This window comes from Mya arenaria, chromosome 12 (genome assembly GCF_026914265.1).
Source record: "Mya arenaria isolate MELC-2E11 chromosome 12, ASM2691426v1".
Taxonomy (NCBI): domain Eukaryota; kingdom Metazoa; phylum Mollusca; class Bivalvia; order Myida; family Myidae; genus Mya; species Mya arenaria.
The window spans coordinates 34,482,678-34,498,172 of record NC_069133.1 but is presented as its reverse complement, the minus strand read 5'-3'; the positions used below and the strand labels follow the sequence as shown (position 1 = coordinate 34,498,172).

The following is a 15,495-nucleotide window of genomic DNA, read 5'->3' as shown; positions in this document are numbered from 1 at the left end:
TTCTGAACAATCAGCCTGTCATCACCCATTTTTGAACAAACGTGTGGGAGGGACCTGACTTCAGCTGGGCACCTGTTTTGCACTAACTGCCCAGCTATAATATTATATCACAAACTGGGGTTGTTTTTGAACAATATAAAATGTGCAAGCCCTACTTTCAGCTGTACTTGTTTAATGCAAAGTCACCCATTTTAGAACCAAACGAATGAAAAGGCGAGGGACCTGACCTCAGTCTGACACCTGTTTTGTACTAACATCCCAGCTAAAATATCATAAGCTTTTTTTTTTAACAATATAAAATGTGCAAGCCCTACTTTACAATACTTACATTCAGTTTCATCTCTTGGTATGGTTGCATTTCCCTCCATGTCTCCTTCCTCACCATCTTCCCTTGTAGGCAGGCACCAAGCAGGTTTGGCACAGGACACCTTGGAGAACACAAAATATTCATGACTTGATATACAGGACTGAGTCTGATTCAAATTTGGTCAAATACTGGATTACATTCATGTTGGTAGCAACCACATACATATTCATATGTGCTACATTAATATTGAACCACACTTACCTGTCCCAGACTGCTCTGAGGGTACAAGCTATTCGGGACGATTACTGTACTAGTGTTGGAGTCACAACCAGTCAAATACTGGCTCACACACTTTAGTAGTACTGACACAACAAAAAAGCCCAAATATGAGTGAAGAACACTTACCTGTCCCAGACTGCTCTGAGAGAACATGAAATCCCGGACGATCGCAGTACTGGAGTCAGAGTCACACATTTTAGTACAGAATCAACATAGCAAAACCAAGTGAGAACCACACTGACCTATTCAAGACTGCTCTGAGAGTACATAACATCCCGGATGATCGCAGTACTGGAGCCACAGTTAGTCAAATACTGGCCTACACACTACAATGCTTAATGTGGAAATGCCTTGTTTATATTGACATCGCGGTCGATGGTAGTATCAACTTAAGAAAACCAAGCGAGGACCACACTTACCAGTCCAAGACTGCTCTGAGCATACATACATTCCTCGATGATTGCATTACTGGAGTCTGAGTCACAGTCAGCCAAACACTGGCCCACACACATGGTAGTATCATCATATCAAAACCTAGCCCCATATGAGCCTAGAATCACACTTACCTGTCCAAGACTGCTCTGAGCATAAATGCTATCCCTGAAGATTGCATTAATGGAGTTAGAGTCACAGTTAGTCAAATACTGGCCCACACAATAAGAAGTATAAACATAACAAAACCAAGCCACATATGAGCCTAGAACCACACTTACCTGTCCAAGACTGCTCTGAGCATAAATGCTATCCCTGAAGATTGCATTAATAGAGTTAGAGTCACAGTTAGTCAAATACTGGCCCACACAATAAGAAGTATAAACATAACAAAACCAAGCCACATATGAGCCTAGAACCACACTTACCTGTCCAAGACTGCTCTGAGCATACATGCCTTCCTCGATGATTGCATTAATGGAGTCGGAGTCACAGTCAGTTATAAACTGGCCCACACACATGTTGGTACTGTCCACATAACTGGAACATAAATAAAAATGACATGATTTGTAAAATACAATGGAAATTTACTATCTTGAAGTTGTTAAGAAAATGTAGAGATATAACAAAAAATATCAGGGCCTTATCATATCGAGAAAATTTAAATTCCAGATAATCCAATGTACATACAAAATATATCAAAACATCAACACTTATTAACACCCTTACACTCACAGGCAGCCAAACTTATCAACACTAATTGTCAGCTGATAATATCAATATATATGGGTAGTTATACATATAAATACTTTTTGGAAGTCAATCATATCTTATCAATACAGTCAAACCCGTTGTCTCGCTAGCGCTTGGCTGGATTTCCTCGTTGGGTCAAACTGGATGTTAAGAACCCATTTTGTTTAACTCTTTGTTAGCATTCACGCTTGGCTCGATATTCGCGAGGCTCAAAGTATTGTGGCTGGCCAACAGGCCGTGACTGTACTTATTGGGATGAAACAATTTTCTTACATCAATACTAATTCAAGTATATCAATACTTATGTGCGGCCATTCTTATCATTACTTACGGGCAGATATCACCGAAAGGAGAGCCCAGCGCCTGAATCATTCCAAGATGCTTGACACAATTCCTCGCCTCGGCAACAGAGCATGTGCCTGGTGGCGACCAGACAGGCAAGGGACAGTACTCTTGTCGCATGGACTTAAGGTAGTCAACTATGCTATGTAAGAGTTCTCCCCCTGGTTGGGAACAACCTTTTGAACCATCGAATACTTGGCTTTGAATCCAGTCATCTAATCCTTGTAGGGTCTCCACACTGCATGAAAAATCGGTATATTTAATAATGAATTTAATGAGAAATAAGCAAGACATAAAGATATCAATGAATTTTATTAAATTATTAATAATATTCTTGAAATGGAGAAAATGAAACTCAACAAAGATTAAAATTATAATTTAAAAGTTTTGACCTTTAAATAAATGATGGAATTCACTTAAATACTAGAAATTATTTATTGTGGTTTAAATCAAATTTGGTCAGGATTTTCTCCAGAGACAAGGCTCGGAAAAAGGAATGTTAACATATAGCGGATAATGTGATTGTTTCAGTGGAATAGTAATTCATAGCATGAGAATCAAAATTTTATTTTCATGAATAGTTAGTGCAAATATAAACATTTGGTGTTCACAGGATGAAATAAAATTGATATCTTACTCATTTTTATTATTTTATTTCATGCTTAAACTTATTAAAAATTATGTTAAAGGGACTAGACACCAAAATTCCAAATACAGTATTTTCTCCAAAAAAAACTAGAGTTGTCAATACAAGCTCGCATGAGGCCATTAATACATCCTTTTACATGATTAAAAAAAAAAATTGAGTAAAAAATAGCACAAAATGGTTTCCCCATTTATAGTGTGTATACATACATATACCAAAGCTAATTTTAAATTAATTGGGATTTACGAGGTAGACAAACCATGTAAATTTTCAAATTATAAAAGTAAGCATAAACTTCGAAAGATAAATGTGTCCTAAGCTTTATGATACACAGTGATTAAGGTTCAATGCCTTGTACACAACAATATCAATTTTATGATTTTTTTTTACAATTTCCTTTTTTCTTGCAGTTGTATAACCTTGTGTCTAGTCCCTTTAAAGCTGCACTCTCACAGATTGAATGTTTGACATCTTTTTGTATTTTTGTCTTCAAAAGAGTGGTGACAAAAAGTTAGATCGCAGATTTTTATATTTAAGTTCAAAAATTGAAGTTTTATGCATTTTTCTTAAACCGTAAGTAACGGTTTAAGCCATGAAACACTAATTTTCGAACGGAAATATGAAAATCTATGACAGACTTATTGTCAGCAGTCTTATATCATTAGTTTGCAGATATATATACGCAAATATTTGCCCTTTCCAAGACTAAAAATAAAAAAAGTTGTAAAAGTGGGAAATCTGTGAGAGTGCAGCTTTAATCCCTATTTTATTGCAAAACCACACAAAAGATATTGACAACAACAAACCATTCTAGATATGTAGTGATATTTTGCCCAAGATTTGTTTGAGGTTACATTGAATTTAGACAGCAGAACAGTTAACTGGCCTTAGTTTTAAAATGGTGAAATATAAATTATATCATAGTGAGATATCAGTTATATCTCATAGTGAGATATCAGTTATATCTCACAGTGAGATATCAGTTATATCTCACAGTGAGATATCAGTTATATCTCATAGTGAGATATCAGTTATATCTCATAGTGAGATATCAGTTATATCTCAAAGTGAGATATCAGTTATATCTCACTGATATAATTCTATAAATCACCATAATGCATAAAATAAAAGACATTTATGATAAAAGCACCTGCAGGCTAGTTGGTATTTCGGTGCTGACCATCGGGCGCCACCATACATCTCGAAACCATTCATGTACATCCCAGCTTTCTGAATGACCGCTTCAACAGGGCAGTCAGTTAAATCTGGATGAAGAGATATAGACAAATATTAAACAAAAGTGAGTGAATGACAAATACAATTTCTTGTCAAACAGTTCATGTACAGTCCAGCCTTCTGAAAAAAAAACACTTCAAGATGGTAGTCAGTAAGATCTGGATGCAAAGATACAAACAAATATCAAGCCAGCATGAAATAATATTATCTCTGGCAACATGTGCACCAAGTTTCATTTGAATATCTTGAACTATTGCTGTGTTATGACCAAGGTTAAAGCTATTGATTTAGACATCACTTAATCAATCTCCTTTTTTCTCCAACAAAAACTGTGCTGAATCTGCTTCTTTAATCAATGTCATTAATTTTTGTCACCTAAACTTGCAACATTTACATACCTATTCTAGTGTCATCCACCTCAGTATCAATACAGTGTGTCAGGTAGTATCGGCCATAGAATTCTATATGGGATGCAGCAATAACTTGTTGTATCAGTGGGAAGTTGCTCTCAGCCTCACAGACGGAGTATTTATCTATGGCAACACACAAGGCCTTTGGAAAGGTTGGCTTTATTCTGAAAGTGTTTGTTTGTTTGAGTTTAATTTTGCACTATTAACACAGGTCTGGTTTTTATTCAACCATTCAATTTACAAATAAAGTGATCATATTTGATCAATAAATAATAGCTAATGGTCGCCAAGTCCAATTTAACAACCTCTGAGATAACCACTCATGAGTGAGAAGGTGGAACAAGGCTCAAATTCATGTCATCTTCATAAGATATATTTGTTTCACATCAGAATAATTCCCTATCTAAGATTAAAAAAAAGTAACATGTGATCACAGAAAAATAATGTGGCGCATCTTGTAAATGAGTATCATAATATCATATATATAAACTAAAATAAACAAGAGCAACAAAATATTTGTTTCCCTCTTCCCTTTGGGAATGGTTTGAAATATCCAAGGTCAAAATCCCCCTCCAAACTTACTTAATTTTGCATTTGACAAAATCCCCCTCCCGCCTTACTTCATTTTGCATTTGACAAAATCCCCCTCCCAACACCCTCCTTTGACCTCATATTGCATTTCACAAAGTTCCCCCCCTCGCCACACTTCTTATCTTATTTTTTATTTGACAAAATCCCCCTCCCCCCTCCTTACTTTATTCTGCATTTGACAAAATCCCCCTCCCCAACCCTCCTTGCCTTATTTTGCACTTGACAAAATCCCCCTCCCCCATCCTCCTTACCTCCTTTTGCACTTGACAAAATCCAAAAAATTTATATAAACAGCACTATGATATCAGGATTTGTTTATCAAGCCAATGAAGTATACCTGCAAACACCTAGTGACTTTGAGCATATCCTCATTTCTCCATAGAGGTAACACACTAGTAAAAAAGGTATTTCCAAAAAAAGGGCTTAAATTTACCTGATTTGTTCGACAAGGTCTGTGAAGTACCCCTTCAAGCATCTAGCGACTGGGAGTGTAGCGTCAGTTTTCCAGAGGTGAAAGTCAAGGTCACATTCTGTGGCTTCGTTCTTTGCCATGAATCTAAAAAATGAAACAGAATTTAGGAATACAAGGGAATTTGAGGGCTTATCACTTAACAGACATAACTCCTTACATATACAGGGACATTATACTGTTAAAACTGTATTTAATTCGTCCCTCTTACAACAAGACTGTCTGCATCATCTCTCAGAAGCACACAAGGAAAGTAAAAGAAAGGTCTTTTCTCCCACCTAAGATAAGAAGATCCCAATATTTGGCCATGCTGGAAATCCTTATCTTGCCAACAGGCAAAGATAAAAAAAAGTACTTTTACAGAACTACTTCTTTTTATACTACTCATAAAAGAGTTCCGGCAAAAACAATACATTTTTACTACATTTTGTATAACTGAGGTGGGAGAAAAAGCATCTTCCATGGCTGCTCTTGTAAGATAGGTAGGTTCACCCTGACCCTTGCGCAGGTTGTATTGGGATAAACTCGGTACACCTTGTTTCCGCAAATAAAACCTACGTTCAGGTTAGGATGAACCGGTCTTACAGTCTTGGCCAAGGTACTTATTATCTACCTCACCATGGCATTATCCACCTTTAGATCACTAATAAGTTCCCTACCTTTCATATTCAATCTGTACCAAGACTGTCTCTACAGAGGAATGGCATCCACCAACTGTTTGCTTCAGGCACGGTATAATTTGTCCCGCAATGAACCTGGTGAATGAGTAAATAAACTGATACAAAATACAAAAAAACAAGAGTCTTTATTCAAAGTCAGGTATATAATTACAAGAAATAATAGCTCAATGAGCTATTTTCTGACATGAATAACAAACATACATATAATATCCAAACATAACAATGAGCTAAATGTGAATGGAAATAAAAGCATAAAGTTTTAAATAGGTACAAATATTGGAACAAGTATTTACAAAAGCTGTTCCTTATATATTCATGCATGCATATACTGGTAAACAGACAGATGATTGCAACAATTGACAGTTGGCTCTAGTCAGAATGTGAAATCAAAACATTAATGAATTTAATTGTTAGTTAAAAAATGTTTTCATTTCTTAAATGTTGTTCCGAGCTCTCGGCATGGGCTTATGTGAATTTGGTTGATGTTCACCAAGCCGGAAAGTCAGCTGTCTGGGTACTCTTAATTTTCACCCAAAGCATAAGATAATTATAACCCCCCTGTACATCATGTCAATAATAGTGATCAGTATGATAATAGAAAGTTTTATTTCACAATCATTGTAAAAATAAATCTTCCATAGAAAAAAACAATCAACTTATATACTTCCAAATTAATAAATGGAAATTCTCTATCGAACAGGTAAAACAAATATTTCATTCATCGAGTGTTAGCAGACTTGTGCTTTCGAAGTGGCAGTTCTTTTCAAAACGTGTTCATAAATTCCTAAATCCTGACAGATATATGTATGACCATCTAACCTATAAACCTTTTGAATTGAACATAAACATAGAAACTTTTACTCATTAACAGCCTAAAACTCCCACAATACTTACTGACATATGTCCATATACTCAATTAAACCTTCATCCACCACAAAGCATTCTGAGAGGGCTTTTTTGGGCTCACATTCAGGCTCGGGCTCACAAATCTTGGGTGGTGAGATCTCGCAGAGTCCCCCTCCCGCAAAACGCTCAATGGCTTTCTTTACCCTCTGTGTCTGAAGCTCTATGGTCCCTTCTTCACAAGCATCTGTGTTTTGGTGATAGCATAGTATGCCTGCTTTTGCCATCCTGAAGGTGAAATTGACAACAGAATGCAATCAATCATAAAATACTTGTCTGCTGAAATCTAATATCTGCAGCTAATTGTATTAAACATGGATAAAATGTTCACGCATTATATTTAGGCCTTAAGTTTCACATATAAATCATTTGATTGGTTAATACTTTGTAACTTTGCAACTAAATATTTGACCAATAAAATTTCCTTCATCCAACTTTGACTAAATAAATAAACTAACATGTTGTACACATTTGGCATGTGTGAGTGGGTGAGCAGATAAGAAATACACCCTATCATATTTTAATAGATTTTGTGGTGTTAAATTCAGTTTTATTACATTTCTATGTAGCTGAACTTTCATATGAAAAATGCCAGTTTTCAATATTTCTGGGACAAAGATTTCAGTTTATAAAATAATTTTGGTTATATATTCAGCATATTCTTTTTATACACACAAAGTTCTTTCAAATTGTATAAAAGTATACAGAACTGATAAGTTTTGAATATATCATTAACAACTACTTGTGACCAAAAGCACTTACATGCACAGTTTATCAAAATCACCAGATATTTCCGCCTCGTTGGCAGTAGAAACCAATTCTTGAAGATTGACACATTTCGTAACATTCATTTGTTCACACACTGGTTTATACACATCAGGCTTGATACAGTCCGGCTCTTCTTCAGGCTCTGTGGAATTAGTATCATTCCTTTCTGGAATCGTTTTACCATTAATTGATTCACAGATATCTCCAACAATCAAGCGGGCATATTGAAAAGTGTCATCTGCTACCTTCATGAAATCTTCATGACCTTCTTCACCTTCTTTCTCTCTAATTGTTTCCCAAACATTGCCAAGAAAACTGAAAAAAGAAGAAATGGAATATAATACAAACTGTTATAATTTAAGAAAAATAAGAGATTAGAAACTAAAACACTCATGAAAATTGAAGTCAAAAGTAAGTGGTTTTCAAGCATTATATATAAAAGTAAAGACTTTCAGTAAAAAGGCACGAAACATAACAAAAAGAGTAACCGTACTTAATCTTAGTCCACATGCATTTCTTTGTCCAAGACATTTAATTACATCTTTCTTAGTAGTTTAATGGGTATGCTTTTTCAAATCAGTGTGGCTTGGTCTTATTTCAATATTTTAGTTAAGCAACCACCTTAATTTTGAGTAGAATCTATTCTCTGGATAACTCGATTTGCATAAGCAGAGAACTGTATGAGAGTGCCACATAATAGCCCTCCTTATACCTGATTCATTCAGGGTTTTTTTAGTTATCAACAAAAGTAAAGTAGCCAGTAGAAATGGGCGGTAAATGTAAAGCTCCGCATCCAAAAAGTCAACATACTTTTTACAGTTCATTTTGAATGCAAATTTTCTATGCAAAAACCGGCTGATTCAAAATAGCACTCTCCACAAGCAGCAAAATTAGCCACATGAGAATACAAAGGGCTTCGAATATTTACGAACCATTGCAGAGATTTTATTGTCAATGGCAAACATACTAAGCAACATCCTTTTAAAAGCTGAAAGCTTACCTGCACACTTGCTCCTTTGTCAGGTAAGGATTTGTTAGCAGGGCACCGACCAGCATCATACTGTTGTCATAGGGACCATCAAATTGAGGCAAGATTGGTTTTGTCATACAAAATTCTGGTAGCTTATATGTGCTGAGAAACCACAATGATGTTTTAACATACTCCAGCCTCACTCGTAGATTCTCCAACTGGCTTGTGGTCTGAAAGATTTGAATTTAAGATTTGTTATCTAACACATGACTCTTAAGATACTCACAAAAAGGTTTAAAGTGACATTAGAAAAAAAGTATTTTATCCTTTAAACTGCAGTATTTTCAACATTTGGACCATCCCGGCCAATTTCCATCGAAAACAACCTTGGATGTATGCCGGTACATCAGTATAAGTAGTTTGTAAATAAATAAATAAGAAGTATTCATATTTCATTGTAGTGTTTTTTGTATAACTAAGTTTAAAATGATTGCCAATGAAGTGAGTTATTGCATAAATAATTAAGATTCCCCAAGAGTAAAGTCATTAAGTTTTAAATTACTTCGCGATCTACTTGCAACATAGTTAAAGTGTAAAGACTTCTGACACTGTAAACCGTCCATATACATCTGAGGTTGTTTTCGATGGAAAATGGCCGAGGTGTTCCAATGTCTGCAATGAATTTCTTAACAAGAGTGCAGCAGAGTAATTGCCAACGCTTGTCTGTTTTTGCTTATAGTTGCAAAAGTAGCATAACTCAACAATTAATCAAGCCAGTGCTATGGGCCTGGCTGTACATGTGCACATTGTCTCTGGCAACATGTGTACCAAGTGGTATTTAAATATCTCCTTTAAACTGTCAACATGTATGAAGAAGCTTTTTGATGGAAGATGAGGTCATTATTCCAAATTTATAAAAAAAGAACTGAAATTATACTGATATGACTTAATATTCATGCAGTCATGTGAAGCTCAAAAATGCAGATATAACACTTGCAGCTGCACTTTCACAGATTGACAGTTTTGTCATTTTTTTGCTTTTGTCTCTAAATCAACCTTTTGATACCAATGTCTTTAATTCATTCATATAAGGTAACTCACAATAGAACAGATTTCAATCATTTAGAAAACTGCTGAAAAAATCATTTTTCTTAAAGTGTTTCAAATGCTTTTAGCTATAAAACATCAATTCTAGAAATACATATGAAAATTATGATCTGATCTTTTGTCAGCCTTCATTTCCAGTCATTTATGTAAAAATTGGCTCATTCAAAGACAAATATTAATAGGTACAAAAGCTGTCAAAATGGTCAACCTGTGACCGTGCAGCTTTTAGACTGGTTTCTTAACTGAACCCTGGAGTATGTCGCAAGCTTGTCTTGATGCGAAAAAAACCTTGTCTAGAGCACATTATCATAATCAAGCAACAAAGTAAGAAAAAGGTCATCAGTCTAACAAACCTCTACTTTTTGACCCACCTCTGTTTCAATGAATGTCTTTGCAGTGTCAAGTCTCTCTGTGAACTCTTTCGGCATGTTTTCTCCAACGTCTCTATGTTCCTCCATAAACCTCGCAAATTTGTCTCGCATGTATCCCAATCTTTTGATATTCCTCTGAACAGCTGATCCGGTCATTGCTTTCATGATGCTTTCTCTCAAATCATTCACATTTCCTTCAAACTCTTCCATCATTTCTTCAAGTTCACTGTCCATCTTAATGCCTTCACCATCCCTATCACCCTTATTATCACCTTCATCTTTATCCTCCTGGTCCTTTTCTCCAAGCTTTCTTACCAGGTACCAGACTCTACCCTTAATGTCATCAAGATGTTGACTAAGCATTTCTTGATCTTCACTGGATCCAGACATAGAGCTGGATTCATCTGATCCATCTGAACGCTTATCCATCTCAGCTTCTCTATCAGACATTTCATCTTCATCATCATCTTTTTCCATGAATTCAGTCAATCTGTCCATATAGCCATGCATCTGTTCTTCACCTTCCTTTGGCCAACCACCAGAATCTGACCTTTCTGAACTTTCACTTTCATCTTCACTTCTAGATTCCATCCAAGATTTCCAACTGCCTGATTTCTTTGGGGGGGTTTTCTTGAGATCTTTCTTGTCTAAATCTTGAGTTTCAAATTTCCACCATTCAATTTCCATGTCTTCATCTTTAATCTCATCTTCTTTATTGTCTTCTTCCTTGTCCCTGTGAAATATAAAATATGTATTTAATTTTGATAGAATTGCATAGATCAATTTTAAAATAAAACCCGTAAATAACCAAATAAGCATGTAAGCCAAAATTAATAATGATTATGATATTGATGATTATGTTGCTTGTGACGGTTGTGATAGTGAACTTGGTGATGGTAGTGATGATGATGATGATGTTGCTTGTGGTCATTATGTTGGTGGTGGTTGTGGTTGTGGTGATGATGATGATGATGATGATGATGATGATGATGATGATGATGACGATGACGATGATGATGATGATGATGACAATGATGATGATAATGATGATGATGATGATGATGATGATAATGACAATGATGATGATGCTTGTGATGATGATGATGCTTGTGATGATAATGATGTTTGAGATGATGATGATGCTTGTGATGATGATGATGATGCTGCTTGTGATGATGATGATGATGATGCTTGTGATGATTATGATGATGATGATGATGATGATGATGATGATGATGATGATGATGATGATGATGATGATGCTTGTGATGATGATGCTTGTGATGATGATGATGATGATGATGATGATGATGATGATGATGATGATGATGATGATGATGATGATGATGATGATGATGATGATGATGATGATGATGATGCTTGTGATGATGATGATGATGATGATGATGATGATGATGATGATGATGATGATGATGATGATGATGATGATGATGATGATGATGATGATGATGATGCTTGTGATGATGATGCTTGTGATGATAATGATGCTTGTGATGATAATGATGCTTGTGATGGTTGTGGTGGTGATAATCATGATGGTGATGACCACTATGGTACCATGTGAAAAGGCTATTAAGGGCAAAGGTTAAAATGTCAATGTCCTTAACGTTCATGAAGTAACACTTCCGAGTTAACAATGATATTTCTAAACAAAATATCACTTGACAAACATTTGCATATAAATATTTGCCCAAATATACAAATGTATCTCCAATAAGTAGTGCAATGTGCACATGACTGTCAAATGTGGTACAAAACGTAAGTATTCAATACTTTTATATTGACTTTTGAATTACGTCCGCAACAATAGGTAAATAACATTATTTCCTTAATTGTACATCAAGAAACATAATGTGTTACTGTTTAGATAATTCTTCTCAATGGTCTTTGCATATTAAATAAAGTTCATTCATTTATAAATAATATTGGTAAATACAATCATGAATTAAGTTTGTCAACAAAACGTCCGCAATTTTTTGGGCCCAGTAGAATTTTCTTTATTATGAGTTAAAATGCGTTCAACTATCTTCTATTCACTGCCAACATCTAGGTAAATGATTCAGCTAAGATAATTAGTTGGAAAAAGTATCTAAAACTATTTTGAAATTTTGCCATGTTTGTCCACATCTGTTGCAGTTTAGCTCAGAAAGATCTACTAACCATTCAGGATCCTTTTCTTCCCATTGCATCTTCATATCCTTGACAAATGTAAGGTACTGTTTAACAAGTAGGTGCTTTCCAGAATCAGTGGACAGATTGTCTTCCATGACTGGTTTCCTGAAAATTTGTAAAGCAGCTTAAATAAAATATCAGGTTATTTAGGTCACTGAGATCTCCTTGTAAAGGGAAGAACATAAATAACAGTGTTACAACAGACAACAAACAGCAGCTGGACCCAATCCCACTTTGCCAGGGTTACTGTTCCTTGGCCATTTTTCAATAAAGTTCGTTAGAATTCTAATTGTAACCTCGTTTGGTGCATAAACTGTGTTTCAATAAAAATATTTTAAGAACATTTATCGTACAGTTTCTGCCTGTAACTTTACGGGTGTCCCCAAGCACTCCTAAGCAATGTAAGGTGTAAGGTTGAAAATTAAAATTTCAAGGTTTAAGAACACTTAAGAAAGCTGAGAGAGGTAATATCATATACAGTGTATATCTCCTCAATACTTGCAATGATATATGTATGTTATGGTTTGTTTCAATGTATTTTCATGAAAAAATAATACTAAAGCTAAGAACTATGTTATATAACTTACTTGTCATCCTCTTCTTTGTCTGCCATCAGCCACTGGCCACAGTCCACCGATGCTTCCATTGCACAGGTTATAGACGAGTGAAGGGCACTGAAAGGTATGAGCAAAAAATAGTCAACAAGTTTTACATGTTGTTGAAACAAAAAATATATATTTCAGATAAAAAGGGAAAATATCTATAACAACAAACAAAACACCAGGCATAATGAGGATTAATTAAATTCCATCCAGTAGTTTTCAAGTTTTGCTCTGGAAAAGAAAAAATGCAACGGACAGACTGTAACCAACCACAGGTTGACTCCAGAATACCCCCTTAAACTTTGTTTGTTGGGGAATAATAATTTTTTTTGTAAAACTAATTTCCCACCTATCTTAAAATTAACAGATATTAATAGGTTTGACTAAATGTCAGTCAAATATCTTTATCATTTTACTCCATCCTTCCATACCTGCAGACCATCATGGATCCTCCTTCTCTGTACATGGGGGCATGCAGGTGGTAGAACGCCTCTCCCACACATTGTTCAGCAACCCCGAGATTGCAAGTGTCCGGGTGACACACCATCTTCATGGTGGTTTCTATCATGGTGGAGATTGAAGAGAGGGCACTCGACTCGCATTGTGAACAAGTGTTGATGGATTCTTCCAAGCATTGTATTGTTATTTTGGCTTGTCTAAAATTTCAAATTAATGATGATTTAAAACTGATTTGATTAACCAACTGAAGAATAAACATGTTAACACCTGCAAAATTGACATTTAGTTGAAGATTATATTTTTCAGTCTCACAGTAGCAGTATTTCTTAATTTGAATACATTTAGGGTATCTTCTATGTTCATAAGTGAGTCACTTTAAGGTTCTGGTCAAAAGGAGTTTCAAAAAGATAACTTGATTACAAGGACCTCCTTTGAAACCTACTGTGGGAAATCCCCGCTAACTTTCAGTAATTATCCAGCTACTTTAAGACAAAATGAAACCCTCGAGTCAAAGATTATATTAATAATAAAAAAAAATGTCAAAACTTACTTGCATGTCGAGGTAAGTGATCCATATGAGAGGATGCGGGCATAATTGACCAGGCATTGTCCAGCTTGTTGAAGAGCGGGGTCATTTGGTCCTTTATAATATAGAGACATACTTCACACTCTCCTTAAAATTATATGTCCTATAGGCACTAAGCAGGAATACTAATAAACGAAGTTAAGGTATAAGGCAAACCTTTTTTCAGCATCGTGATTTTCTGTTTAAATTCATTATCTGATCAAGTGTATCTAGTGATTAACATGCCAAAAATGTTTTGTAAAGTTACATGTATAAAAATAATGTATTATACAATGACTTATAGCTAAAGCCTTAAAACATCAGTTTTTGTAAAACGCTATATAAATATTTGGATACAATAAGTTATTATTATCATGACTATACTTTTTAATATTTTAATTGGTCCACAGGAGCCTATATTGAGTGAAGGTGAGTCTAAGAAGTTTCAACTTGAACTTGCAATCAACCCATTATCTAATATAGGCACTTTGATTCATGGTGCACCTGCTACTGAGAATCAAGTCATTCTAATCGATGGCGAAAGTAAAAAAAACATTGATAGCAGCAGACATTTTAATGTTTGATAGGATTGTTTGTGTGGACAAATATTTAAGATCATATTTTGAAATTGAAAAAAGACTTTCAAAATTTAGGTTTAGAATGAAAAAAAAACAATAAACAAAACTTTCATGAAGTTCCCTGCGGCCGCACTGATATTTTAGCTACAATGAGCTTATTCTGACTTCTAGGTTTTGAGGTTGCTTTTTATCATAAATTTAAAAAAAAAAATAATTCAAGGATATATCAATTAACCATCAAATGAAAAATTACTATTATTTTTCCAATCACCATACTTCATTACTATAGTTATTCTAAAATGCTGTCCAGGCTAAACTTCATTATAAAAAGACGGCATTTTAGAATGACTATTCATTACCCATACTTATCTCTTACCTAATATCAGCAATATGTTAGTTTTTTTATAGAATTTAAAACAACAACAAAGACAACGTGAAATGTGCCTATAAGTTGGAAAACAGTTCTCACCTATTGTCCGATCTGAAAACGGATAAAATTGACATGTTAAATCAACTAAATGGTTAACTGAAGGCTTATAATAATGGAAATATTTAATATAAGGGAGGTAACTCGGTGAAATGTAGCACATGACACTTTTGTTGAAGAAGCACACAACAGCCTAGATTTGATTTGTTTCAAGTTTAAAAATATCATTTTGAGGGTTTAAGTCCACGTTTCAGGCCTCTTGATAATATTTGGATTAGTCCTTATAATTAAGGTCAATCGTCTTTTTCACGATTCTTGATTGTCACACAGGCAGGGAAACATTAAATTAAAAAAAACACACATTCGCGAACGCCTAAATGTTTGGATCAGTGAGTATGTCTACTGAT

The 15,495-nt window shown here is 34.9% G+C and overlaps 1 protein-coding gene across 3 annotated transcripts in view; it reads right to left on the bottom strand.

The window, feature by feature from the left end:
* LOC128211401 (uncharacterized) overlaps window positions 1-15,137 on the bottom strand; it is a 113,424-nt gene extending 98,287 nt beyond the window's left edge. For all 3 annotated transcript variants that reach the window (XM_052916150.1, XM_052916152.1, XM_052916151.1), the window contains exons 1-16: window positions 15,131-15,137; window positions 14,069-14,159; window positions 13,491-13,715; window positions 13,045-13,131; window positions 12,446-12,562; window positions 10,265-10,997; window positions 8,817-9,016; window positions 7,811-8,131; window positions 7,040-7,276; window positions 6,125-6,220; window positions 5,430-5,552; window positions 4,394-4,569; window positions 3,910-4,024; window positions 2,103-2,351; window positions 1,447-1,558; window positions 329-428 (exon numbers count right to left, since the gene is read on the bottom strand). In XM_052916150.1, the coding sequence (XP_052772110.1) occupies window positions 329-428; window positions 1,447-1,558; window positions 2,103-2,351; window positions 3,910-4,024; window positions 4,394-4,569; window positions 5,430-5,552; window positions 6,125-6,220; window positions 7,040-7,276; window positions 7,811-8,131; window positions 8,817-9,016; window positions 10,265-10,997; window positions 12,446-12,562; window positions 13,045-13,131; window positions 13,491-13,627 (2,803 nt within the window). In that variant the 5' untranslated portion in view covers window positions 13,628-13,715; window positions 14,069-14,159; window positions 15,131-15,137. The remainder of the gene's footprint in view (window positions 1-328; window positions 429-1,446; window positions 1,559-2,102; window positions 2,352-3,909; window positions 4,025-4,393; window positions 4,570-5,429; window positions 5,553-6,124; window positions 6,221-7,039; window positions 7,277-7,810; window positions 8,132-8,816; window positions 9,017-10,264; window positions 10,998-12,445; window positions 12,563-13,044; window positions 13,132-13,490; window positions 13,716-14,068; window positions 14,160-15,130) is intronic.
* Between the last annotated feature and the right edge of the window lie 358 nt (window positions 15,138-15,495).